Source organism: Pholcus phalangioides, unplaced genomic scaffold, assembly GCF_987345545.1.
Source record: "Pholcus phalangioides strain wild (caught in Gottingen) unplaced genomic scaffold, Ppha-v1.0 ptg000040l_1, whole genome shotgun sequence".
In the NCBI taxonomy this organism is placed as follows: domain Eukaryota; kingdom Metazoa; phylum Arthropoda; class Arachnida; order Araneae; family Pholcidae; genus Pholcus; species Pholcus phalangioides.
Window position 1 is genome coordinate 2468381 of NW_028301626.1, and position 12195 is coordinate 2480575.

Genomic DNA, 12195 nt, shown 5'->3' on the forward strand with positions numbered 1-12195 from the left:
AGTTTTTACGGACGGCCGCAATAAACTAGAGGTACGGGAGATACTCTTAATACTACGGAAATGGTTAAAAAAAATCGGGTTTTTGCGTTTCTTGCGGTATTTTACTTATTTTCATTTTATTTAATTGCGTCGAACTTTACCATAACAATAAATTCGTATATGCAAGGGGGAGAGTTCGAGAGAAGACAATCTCGAAACCGATGTGTTTTAGTTTTATCTGTGCGCGTGAAGCAATTTGTAAAGCCGGGTCTAAATCCGCCGCTTTACTGAATGTCTAAACGCGTAAAACCAGTTTTCCGTTGAAACCGCCCCCACGCTGTGGGCTAAAAACAGGTGTTCAAGTAGTTCAGCGCTGCGGGTCTGGACCCGGCATAATAGATGATCGAGTTCGTGGAATTTGTGTCGGTAAGAATGCTTAGTCGTACGAGCTCTAATACGAAGAAAGCAGGGATTGGGGCGAGCGTCTAGAGTTGCTGGACGTCCGTATATATGGCCCACAAGGACGCATATGTAAGTTGGGAGTGCAATGTATATTCATGAGCCACAAAGCAGAATGTTTAGCACTGTTCTGCGACGGGCCCTCAGCTGACTGGAAATGTTCTGCGGTAAAAAACCCCTATACATTTAAGTGTTTTTTTGCACTTTTTCTTAAATTTCTTCCAAGTTTTTCTGCAGTAGCGCTAATTGTTCTGCGACGTATGTCGCAGATTTTGGCACATTATGCTTTGGGGTTCATGAGTTATTAAGGGACTCGCCGTCCTCGGAAAGTTGTTTCGGAAGGGGAGGGCTCACGTGGCCTGAGCCCTCAAGTTTCCAGTGCCAATAAGGTGCTATGTTCAATGAATTTTAAAATAAAAATTTAGTGATTTTTGTTTAAATTGTAATATGATTATTTTTTGTCCTAAGGGGGTAACCCTCCCCCATGGCAAAGCTGAACATTCATCACTACTGACAGGCTTCAAGCCAATGTTGGCATGTCTGTATGCCTGACAGATAGAAATTTTTGAAGATTTGTCCAGCTCTGGTAAATATACTGTATTTTAACGTGCATAAGGAACCTCCTGATTTTTTGGGCTAGGAAAAAAGTTGAAAAAATACATCTGTAATACTGTCTTGTATAAGAAACCCCCTCCTATTTTTGGGACTTAATTTTTGGCAAGAAGGGGGTGGTTCCCCCTTATACACGTTAAAATATGGTGTATATTTCTTTGAAAAAAGGGGTGCCACAAGTAAATTAAGTTACAAACTTTGCCCCAATATTTTGTCTTACTTTTCGTCCCCCAAAAATGGTGCCCCTGACATTTTGCCTGCCCCAATTGTATGAGTAATAAGTGAATGATTACATAAGTGTCCAAGTGAGTGAACAAAAGAGTGCCCATATAAGTGAGTGATTGAAAGTGACAGTATAAATGAACAGCGCCCAAGTGGTGCCATGCAAGATGCTAGTCTTCCACTATGAATGTTACCATCAAGGTCCATGGGTTAAATCTGGGCATAGAACGTTAGAAGCAAGTTCTTTACCTACAGAGTCTCGAGCGATGGATGGAGCCTTCATTTCCCACCCAACTCCTCTGGTTGGAAATTGCTATATGGTGATATGACTGGAGTTGGTGTAGAGTAAAGTAATATAAATGAACAAGTGACCTTATAAATTACCAAGTGGGTGGCCGTATTAGAGTGACCAAAGGAGTTCCCAAGTCAGTACTTACCTATCATATGAGTGACTAAGTGCATGATGTGACTGATCACTCATTCATATGGTCATTTATTCAACCATACTGTCACAAACTCTAAGTCACTCATATGGTCAGGGCAGGCAAAATTAGAAGATCACAGCAAATTATCCTTGTGCAATAAGAGTTATGATGCCAAAAGTATGAAACCAACATATTATGCTGTCAAATGGTTATTTTAATGTTCAAGTTGTGATCTATTGAACCATGATTGACCAATTATGGAGTATTGGAAATTGTCATTGTTATCATCTGCAGGTGTCATACGCACGGCCAAGCAGCGAGGCTATCAAAGGAGCCAATCTGTATGTCAGTGGTTTACCTAAATCTATGACCCAGCAGGATTTGGAAAATCTTTTCACTCCTTATGGGAGAATTATTACCTCTCGTATTCTCTGTGACAATATTACTGGTATGTTTTACAACCTTTAGACTCTTCATTCTTACCTGATATGTAATTATTTATGTGTGAAATTTATGAATATCCTCTTTAGAAGATCTCTTATCAAATCCAATTAATATGATATGACAATGTATTTTATAATTCAGTTGTAAGTGTTTCTATTTATGTAGATACAATTGCCATGAATTTCTGGTTCATATATTAACAGATTTTTCCCTAATAAGCTGAAGATTACAACCATGCATTGTTTCATGACCTTCCTCATCATGGAGCTGGATTTCTAGCCAGATATATTTGGCAAAAGGTCCTTTTCCAGCCCAGAATTGTTCGCACCACACACCTAGAGTGAATTTATTGTAAAAAAATATCTCTGAAGCTTTGGACTGAAGTGTTATCAGCTCTCCTCAAATTTGGGGAGACCATGAATGGCTTTCCATGAGAAGGAGGCTTCTTCCGAGCACAACTCCAATGTATTGTCATTGAGCAATTTACTACCATTAGTGAGTTGAGCTGGGGATATGTGTGTGTATTAAGTCTTTGTGAGTATCCAGTGTTTGTGAAGTTGCTGCTGTCATCTAGATTCCAAATTATGAGTGAATATTACATATTTGTACTGATGAGAAGAGGGCTAATGTGTCTCTAGCCTGTAGTCATGTCGCTATCATGTCTTCACATTGTGAAACCGTGGTTTGTTCCCAGTGTTTGTAAGCTGAAATCGGCTTTCAGTGATTTTCCAACTTCAGTGCTGGAATGCAAACTTGTCTCGCTTTCAAAAGAGAAAAAACCTAGCCACATCATTTAAGAAACATTAAATTTAGATGTGGGGAAAAAAATGCCTTGTCTTTTTCAGAATTTGAAAGATGGCAGAAGCTGGATGCATTTAGGTTCCACAAAAATGCTATTTTGACAAAGGGTTCATCTTTGTAGGTGAAACTAGTAAATTGTTTCTACATAGTGTCAGACTATAGCTAGGTTAAGTAGGAAAGGGAAAAGACCTGAGAAATTGGCATTATTGGGACATGGCCTCTCAGAAAAGTTTCACTAATTTCACACTAGTTCAATCACAGTAAGCCTGTTCAAATAATGACCTCATTGTGCATCAAGTATATAAATGAGTGATTCTCACGAAATTTGTCTAAATTGTGTTCCCAGCAATTTACATTAAATATGTTTGCGACTGAACTTTTTTTCTGTCGCTTTCTATATATATTTCTTACAATTTCTATATAGTTGGCACTCTGTTTTTTCATCAATATATTTTTTTAATTTACTTGAACAAATTTTCATTTGTGCTGTCTCTAGCACATTTTTTTAAATTTTAAAATGCTAAGTTTCTATGTTAGAACAAAACTATATTCTTTTTAATAATATATATTTTTAAGTCGAGCATGCTTTCATCTTTTTTACAAATTTAAAGATTTTTTTATCAAAAATGTTTATTTGGTTAAAACCATCCCCAGCTTTTTTTTTGTTCATTACATTTGGAAAACATTGGTTCAAGTCTTACAATACCAGTTGGCACCTATCAAATTTTGTGTTGAGAAGGTTAAGGAGAATGTAGCCATCACTTGAACCTCCTTTTAAATCAATTACAATTGTTAATTACAAATTAGATTTATTCGGGAAAAAGGAGGCGAGTGTTTTTGTCTTTCTCCTGGCTATTTTGTTTTTGTGAGAAATATATAGGCCTAATTAGAAATTTCACTTTACTGTGTGTTTGTTTAGAGACATCTATTAGTACTGAAAAGGTGCATGGCTTAATCAGTTTTGCTAAACATGTAAAAATGTCTTTCTCCCGGCATTGGATAACCATAACAAACTTTCGATCACAAGTTAAGGGAGGAAAAGTAAACAAAATCTCCAAATTTCTTAGTTGCAACATCAAGCTGCAGAAATGTTTCATCTAAATACTTTGTAACTCATGCTCTCACAAAACATTCTCAAAACAGACGAATTAGAAATCTGCTTTCCCGATTAAATTGATGAGCGAAAAGCATGAAACAAAAATTAAATAAAAATGCAATCAATAGAAAAATTATTCAGAGTATTGGTGCTTGTCCAATTTGAAAATGAAGTACCAAAATATTTGGAACGTGTTTTGAGTTTCAAGTGTAAATATCAAATTAAGTGCTGAAACAAGTTGAATGCCTCATCAGGTTTACCTATCTCTTAACATGGTTAGATTACTTTTTTTATCAGGTAAAAGTGTCCCTAATAATTTTTTTTATAACTTTTCATTTTTTGTCCTATTTCGTGAGGATGTCCCAAAGCAGAATCTTTTGCATTGTTCTGTAACAAGCTCTTAGCTGACTGTTCTTCTGTAAGAACTCCCATATAATAGTGTTTTCTACAAAATCTTCCAGATTGTTCTGCAGTATCTCGCAGATTTCGAGACACCCAGTTTAACTATGGCCAAAGATAACCTGGTGTTGATAAAATGTTTTAATAGCAAAAATTGCAACCAGTGTAATATTAATTAATTATATGTAGCATAAATATATTAGAAACACCAATATCGTTTTATTTATAAAATGTTATTTTCCCTGTAATTGTTATTCAGCCTATCTGAAGTTTATTGTATCATTATATACGTGTCTCCTACTGCCTGTTGTTCCCCTGGTGCATAACATCTTCCCAGCCAGGTGATGCCGCCTAGTTTGAGGGAAGCACTTTTCTAGCTGAATGCAGTAATAATACTAATTTTATAATTGTGTGTATTTTGAACTTGGCTTACAGGAACAGGCTCTTCATACGAGGCGAGAGAAATGAGTTCAATGCATGAATTTCAGTTTTATCTGCTTAAAATTTTGGTTTTTTTTTTCCTTTTTCAATTCCTTTCGACATGAATGCTGAGGAACTGTCTCAGATACAAGTTTTTTTATTATTTTGAATTATTATTTCTGTTATTTGCAACTTTCTTAATTTTTTCGATTAGTTTTTTGTTTATTTTGTGCAGATTTATTTAAAAAGCCGCTTTGTTTTCCCTAGGTCTCACTCCGGCTAACTCAGCAGGTCTGTAAAAACTTTACTGTGCCATACTGCAAATTAATTTTTTTTTGCATGAACGATTTTTCCTCACACGTATCCCAAAGCACATATATTTGTGTGTAATTTTTATTTTTTATCACTTTGTGTTTGGCAGTTCCCACGACTGTTTAATTTTTCATTTGCACTCATTTACATGGTATATAGCAGAAATTAAATTTCCTATATATTTTAAAGCTGCATGCGAGCGAATGTTTCTTTCGTAGAATGTTTGTCAGGTATTAATGTGTTTCGTGTGTAAGTAGAGCGAGTATCAGACATTCGAGCTAACATTCCCATACCCTGTAGGTGGTTGTTTCAAATACTAGTAGATTAATGTGAGCAATTATTCCTTTGATTGTGATTTATATTCTTAATACCGGAACATACAGGGTTCTGCAATGCAATGTTCTTCAACCTTTTTAACAGCTGTGGAACGGTGAAAGTAGATGAAAAATTTCGTGAACCGGAAGAAATGTGTAAACGAAGAAATAAATTGCGGACTGGCAAAAAAATATAAATAATTGTGGGCTGGATAAAATGATGCACAGACCTTATGACCACTAAGACAAATAACTTTATAGAGATAGCATAAATTAAATGCTTGACAAATGGAAAAAAAAAATCTGGGTGTAATCTAAATGAGGAACTCTTTGAGCTTTCGTCCTCCAGTGTTGATTTTGAAAATATTTAGCTTTAAACTATAACTCAGTAGCACCCGGTTTTGTCCCACACAACATTCAAGAAACAATAGTGCAGTTTTGTTCAGTGGGTGCTTTCAATTTTCTACTGATGCGTTTAAATGTTACTTGAAAAATAATGAATACACTCATAAACTTATGATTCTTCAATCATTTAGCCGAGTATGGCAGATAATTTACTTTTATCCTTTATTATATTATTTCTTCCTAAATACTAAAAATTTTAAATTGCACAGTAACCACCCACTTCATGATCTTGTTTCAAATTTCATTAAGGGTTGCAGGGCAGTATGTTTTCGGGTGGATCGCAGCAGTTGATTCAGAAATAATGCACTACTGGTTTAGCCCGCTTACCCGGTTTTGCCCTACTCTCCCCTACATAGAAATCTTCAATGTCAATATCAATTTTTTAGTTACCGTGACGATCTGGCAGGGGGATTTGTGAAGGCATAGTATAACTTTCAATAAATCTAAATTTATGTGACGGCTGAATGAATTGGTTAAAATATTTTGGGGTCTGAGGCGGGAAATTCTCAGACTGGCACTGGGCTGCAGACTAGCAGTTGAAGGACATTGCTGTAATAGGTACTTTAAGTTAGATATCTGCAGATTCTGATGCATTACTGAGACGAGTATTTCAATATGTAACACAAAGAAACTCCATATTGATTTCTTTCCAAAAGTTTAATCTCAATTATCTGCATTAGAGTTTACAGAAATCTGACGCTGTGTACACATTGGGACACCCTGTATTCATTTGCATTAATTTCAATTAATGTAATGTATAATGATTTCAATTCAAATTATTAGTGGTATAAAATGTTTATTTGCATCATTGTATGCATGTTTTTTGTGCCCATCTGTGTTTCTTTATGTGCTATGTAACTAGACCCTAATAAATTTTGTTCATCATAGAAGGAAAATTGTCCTGGGACAGCGGTTCCTAACTTGTGCTCTGCAGATCACTTTATCACGCTGTGGTGTTGTACATTGTGTTTGGTTTCAATTTATTGTGCACTCTTCCATAAGCATACTTAGGATTGACTTGGGTGGGGTCATCTTTTTTTTCTTCTGAAAAGTAGGAGGTTTTGTTGTTTTTAATTAAAAAATAACTCATTAATCTCTTGGGAGTTTTTGAATATCTAGGTTAAGAACTTTTTGGTTTTTCGTGAAGCATGTCTTCGTAACTGTTATTGGTTTGGTCCTCGCACATTGAGCTAGGCAGTAGCTAATATATTGTTGACTAGAATCTTTAATGTGGCATGTTTGTGGCCTTTTCAATGTTTATACTGCATTGAAGCTTTCAATTTGTTTGTGTGTAAAACAGCACTCCAATAAGTTCCCAAATTTAAGCTGTAGGTGCACTGATTCCCCCCCCCCCTATTTTTATTCAAATATCAAGTAATTTCAATCAAAATTAAAATATATCAACTGCTTCATGGAACTTTTTAAAGTTTTTTTTATCCATTTTATTTCCAGGTTTGTCCAAAGGAGTTGGCTTTGTGCGCTTTGATCAACGCATTGAGGCCGAACGCGCCATAAAACATCTCCACAACACTATACCCGAAGGTGCGACTGAGCCAATCACTGTGAAGTTCGCCAACAACCCAAGTAACAATGCCAAGGCCATCACACCTCTTGCAGCATACCTGTCTCCTCAGAGACGATTTCCTGGACCGATTCACCATCCAGCGAACCGCTTGAGGTATATCCCCCTGTCACCAATTTCAAGGTATGATCCAGTTTTTGAGGTCTCCTTTTTCGAAAAGCAGAAAAAAAAATACATATTAGCTATTCGTCCTTTGCGAATAAAACATATTCTTAGTTTTAAAAAAAAGAAATTTTTTTTTCCGTTCTTTGAAATCTGTACACAAAGATTTTGCTGCCTGGCTTTTTGCTTAATGTTTTCAAACCATAATGTGCCAGAAATAATTCACAGAATCTTATTAGAGTTGAGTGACCCTTTAATAGTACAAATCTATAAATTTAGGACATTGCCCATGAAAGAAACTCCTTTAACGGCTTAATTTATCCTGGTTTTGAATGTAAAATTTTTTTTGGTTTATTTTTGAAAGTATTTTAACTCAGCATAATTGCTATGTGCGTTTTTTTTCCTTGTAAAAGTTATTTGGGGGGGGGGGGACTTTCAAATTGAAAAGGTGAGAATTCACCTTTTGGCTTTTCTGCATATTCAATTTGCACAAAAAATAATTCTCGCCTAATGTGTGTATTATCTTTTTGGCAGTAAAGATAGTGAAGTGAATAAAATACACACTGATCCAATTTGATGCTGGAAAGATGGCCTAAGAGGTATTAAATTTTTCTGCCTGAGCTCAGATTCAGTCTGAAAGGGATTTTAAAGGCAAAACATTTTAACCTGGAACTTGAATACAAAATATCCTACTATGCATTTGCATCGATGAGGCTGAAAATTGACTGATACATGTTTAAAATTATGACAAACCATAATGACAGCAAGCTGTATGGCAAACAGAGCTTATTAGGTCTTTGAAAAATGCAAACTGTTGCAAAAGAGATGTACAACAATGCCAAATTTATTTGGCAGAATTTATCTTGGGTGTGGATGTCGAAGCAAACAACACTTTGTTTAACCCCTTTCACTACCACATTATGTAAAAATATAATCATGTAAAAAAAGCGGGATCGTGTCTCTAGTGGTGTAGATGGTAGCGTCCTTTCCTGGTTTCAGTAATGGGAACTCTGCTCCAATCGTCCTGTACTGCGCCAAAATTAACATCTTGCACCATCCTGCATCAATAGTGTATTTTCGTATTTTTCTGCGCCAAATAACCAAAATATTGAATTTTGCCTCAGTATGCCCGGAATTTCAGAAAAGATGCCCAAAAATGCTTGTTCCTGCTTGCCACGAAACGATTCTTTCCGAGAAGAACGTGTTTTATTCCTCTGTATTTTTCAGCACCACTTCCTCCCATCTTCTGTAGTCATGCTATCTCGTGATCTTGAAAAAATAGTGGTCTCTGTTGGAAAGTAGTTTGACTGCACTATAAAGTACAGCGTTGGGGGAAAAAACTCGCGGGGTGCTTTTCACGCTTTGTAAGTACTAGAGATATTTTTTACATTTGAAGCGTAAATTTTCAATCAAAAATATTTAATTTTTATTTACCCTTCGCAACTTTACCCAAGACAGTTTTTTTAAAGTGCTATAAGCATGTCGAACCGATAATCCATCTGGCCTCGTTGAAAGAGTTGCCCGAAGTCCAGAAAAGTTTGCTAAATTAGAGAGAAGGTAGTGATTTTTTTTCGAATCAGTTTTCGAATTTTCCCGGCAAGTTCCACGCTCGACTTTGTACCCGAAAATTGGATTGGGATAACTGGGGGGCCCTTTATTTAAACTATCGGCCCCTCATCGGGCTTTCCATCACGAAGCCCCGATAATATCCGTGATCGTGCAGCTGAAGATGGTTTCAATGGTCTTTTAGCTTTAAAGCGCAAATACGAATCAGTTTGTTTTAAAAAAAAGTCGCACTGCAAGCAGCAGAAATGACTATAGTCGAAAAAAGTCAGAAATTATTATATTATATTGTCATTGCGTCAAATTCCGATGTTTCGTGAAAAAAAAAAAAAAAAAAAAATTCATTTCGCGTGTAAAAGAGCAAGTCCGCCTAATTACGAATTCTAGTTTGGCGACTTAGCCGAATTACGAGTGTTAAATCGCCAATGTCGCCAAATAACGAGTCATCGCAAATCTCGCCAAACATCGAGTGTTGAATTGCCAAACATCGTGTTGATTCTTCCGGAATTCTCTCCCATTTTGAAAAAAATTGCTCCCATTCTGAGTCTAAAAAATTGAAAACTTGGACTTCTTTAAAAAACTTTAAACTTTTAGCCCATTTAAACTGCTGCTGTTCCAGACAGCAAGCCCTCAGTAAGCAAAAAGTGTCATCTTAAATAGACTAGTGTGAAAAATTTTATGATATCCACTCTGTCGAACAAAGGTGTCAAAAGCCTGAAACTCTATGAAGAGAAAACAAGCTGATGAAAATATATTTGATAACAAAAAGACAATGCAGATGGTTTGTTTTGAAAAGATTTGGGGCTAACAAAAAATATTCTTATAAGTCAATTTCATTGCTCCAATTTACAAATATCTGCTCCAAAACTGCTCAGAATCCTATATTTTGCTGCTCCAAAATGGACGTGGTCACTTTCCACCCCTGTGGTTTGCAATAGGGTCTGGGTTTGAGTCCCAGTTGAGACCAGATGACTTCTCTTTCAAAGTTCATCTCAGCCTAATATTCAGAAAATATCTATTTCCTTATGTAAATTTTTGTTAGGTCATTTTAGTTCTAATTAAGGTTTGAAAGCAATTTTTTCCCCCAAAAAATAAAGTACACAACAATTTAACAGACCTGATGCTTGGAAGTTTTGTCAGCACTATACACTTACAATCAGTAAGAATTCAAATATATATGTTGAGTGCACATAATAGTGAATATTTATCTGTTTTACCACAAAGAGAGCAGTAATTTTTTATATTTTTTTTGTTAGAGGACCATTTTGTAAATGCAGAGTTTTACACAAAAGTGAGATTCAATAAATGTTTTTTTTAGGGGGGGGGGGCATCTAACTGAATTTAATTAACATATTTAAATAGTTGTCCAGTAATTTTGCTGTTTATGGTAATTGTAAAATAATTGTGCAGCCTTTATGCTTCAAAATACCAACAACGGATATAAGGGATGTTATGGGGATTAAAAATTAGTATTAATTTGGAATTTCACTCTTTCAGTCTCAAATGTTTTCTCATTTAAAAATATTTTCGTAATTTCAGAGTGAGTCATTCTGAAATAGCAAGTTTGGCAAAAAAAATTGATTTTTTTAAAAATTTCAAATTTTTTGTTTTGAAAGACCATAATCTAAATCTGAAGAAATGTAGTCAGTTTTGAGAAACTTGAATATTTAGCACTACTATGTTCCCTCTCTGTTGAAGCAAAAACAAACTTATTGAAAACTTGCATCAAATTAATTATGAGCGGAAAATTCTATTCATTGGTGGTCATTTAAATATATACATTTTCTTATCAGTTTCGTGTAATTAGCCAGGCACATTGACCTTTTATTGCTACTTAATCTATAGATTTGTCAAGTTTTCTTCTTACTAGGATACCTTCATCCCATAGTATTGTCAAAGGGTTAATGTAAAATCTTTGTGTGCATGGTTTTTTATTTTGACTCATTCACTGAATATTTACCAGGCCAAATTCGAGTGCAGAGAATTTTTATTGCATTCATTCGGACGAATAATTACAGAAAGGAGACGTCACAAAACTGGGACATAAAATAAACAAAATCAGTTTATTCTTTACTTTTGTTTGCCTTATTGCTTGCTTTTGATTGTGATTTTTTGCATTTTTGTTTGTTCAATTGATTTTTTTTTTTGTCTGATTTATTTATTTTTTTGTATTTTTCTATTTATTCCAGTTAATTTTCTTTTTTCCGGGAGATTTTAATACTTTTCTTGATTTTTATATTGATTTTTTTCCCTCTCGTATGTTGTGGAAGGTCATGAAGAACCTACTGTACTTAACATTTTGCCTGTTAAATATTCCCTTTTTGACTTTTATTCTTGGGAAAAAGAGTATCTGAAAGACACTGTTGAAATCCTAACTAAGCCTTATATATTGTATTTACTTGCATAATAGGGAGTTATGTTAAAGATCAAAATGAGGAAAACAAACTAAATTAATATAACTCCTTGCTTCGTTTACTCTTAGATAATTGCATAAAATTTGGTTGCATTAAGGCAACTGACCACGTTTTCTTAATGCTATTATTTTTTGTCTACCAACTGTTTCTCAGAAGTCTTGCTAGATCCCTCACCTTTTTACTCTCGTTCCACAAAGCATCATCTACCAATTGGTCGAGTGCATTTCAAATGAATGTAACTGGAAATCAATCGGTTATTTTTTTCCAGAAATTCTGAGTCCCAATGTGATCACAGCAAGCTGCACGCACTGTACGAAAAAAATTCAGTGAATCCTTCTAGATTTTTAAAGCAGTGAAAATTGAATAAAAACCTTGTCCTATATAGTTTTAATTTTTTTTCCCTCATCTGTAGCATCCTCAGTCATTCCTATTGCTCAGGTTTTGCAATTTTTAGGCCAATCGATTATACACAGGACTGTGGGAAATATATTTTAACCTGCTTTGTTACATATTGGCAACATTGCCATGCTATAACAGTGACTGACTATACAAAGGTGAGGAAAGATTGTTCTAAATTTCAATTTGATCTTTGACACACACCAAAGAGTCAGAATAAAATATTACACATAGATACGGGTAGTGTTTG

The 12195-nt window shown here is 35.1% G+C and overlaps 1 protein-coding gene across 7 annotated transcripts in view; it reads left to right on the forward strand.

Moving 5' to 3' along the window:
• The window catches only part of LOC149065265 (ELAV-like protein 4), a 139994-nt gene that overhangs the window by 114145 nt on the left and 13654 nt on the right, over positions 1–12195 (forward strand). For 3 of the 7 annotated variants that reach the window (XM_089254248.1, XM_089254251.1, XM_089254253.1), the window contains 3 exons: positions 1992–2145; positions 5125–5148; positions 7341–7593. In XM_089254248.1, the coding sequence (XP_089110374.1) occupies positions 1992–2145; positions 5125–5148; positions 7341–7593 (431 nt within the window). The remainder of the gene's footprint in view (positions 1–1991; positions 2146–5124; positions 5149–7340; positions 7594–12195) is intronic. The other 4 variants (XM_089254249.1, XM_089254254.1, XM_089254250.1 and 1 more) reach the window with 3 other exon arrangements.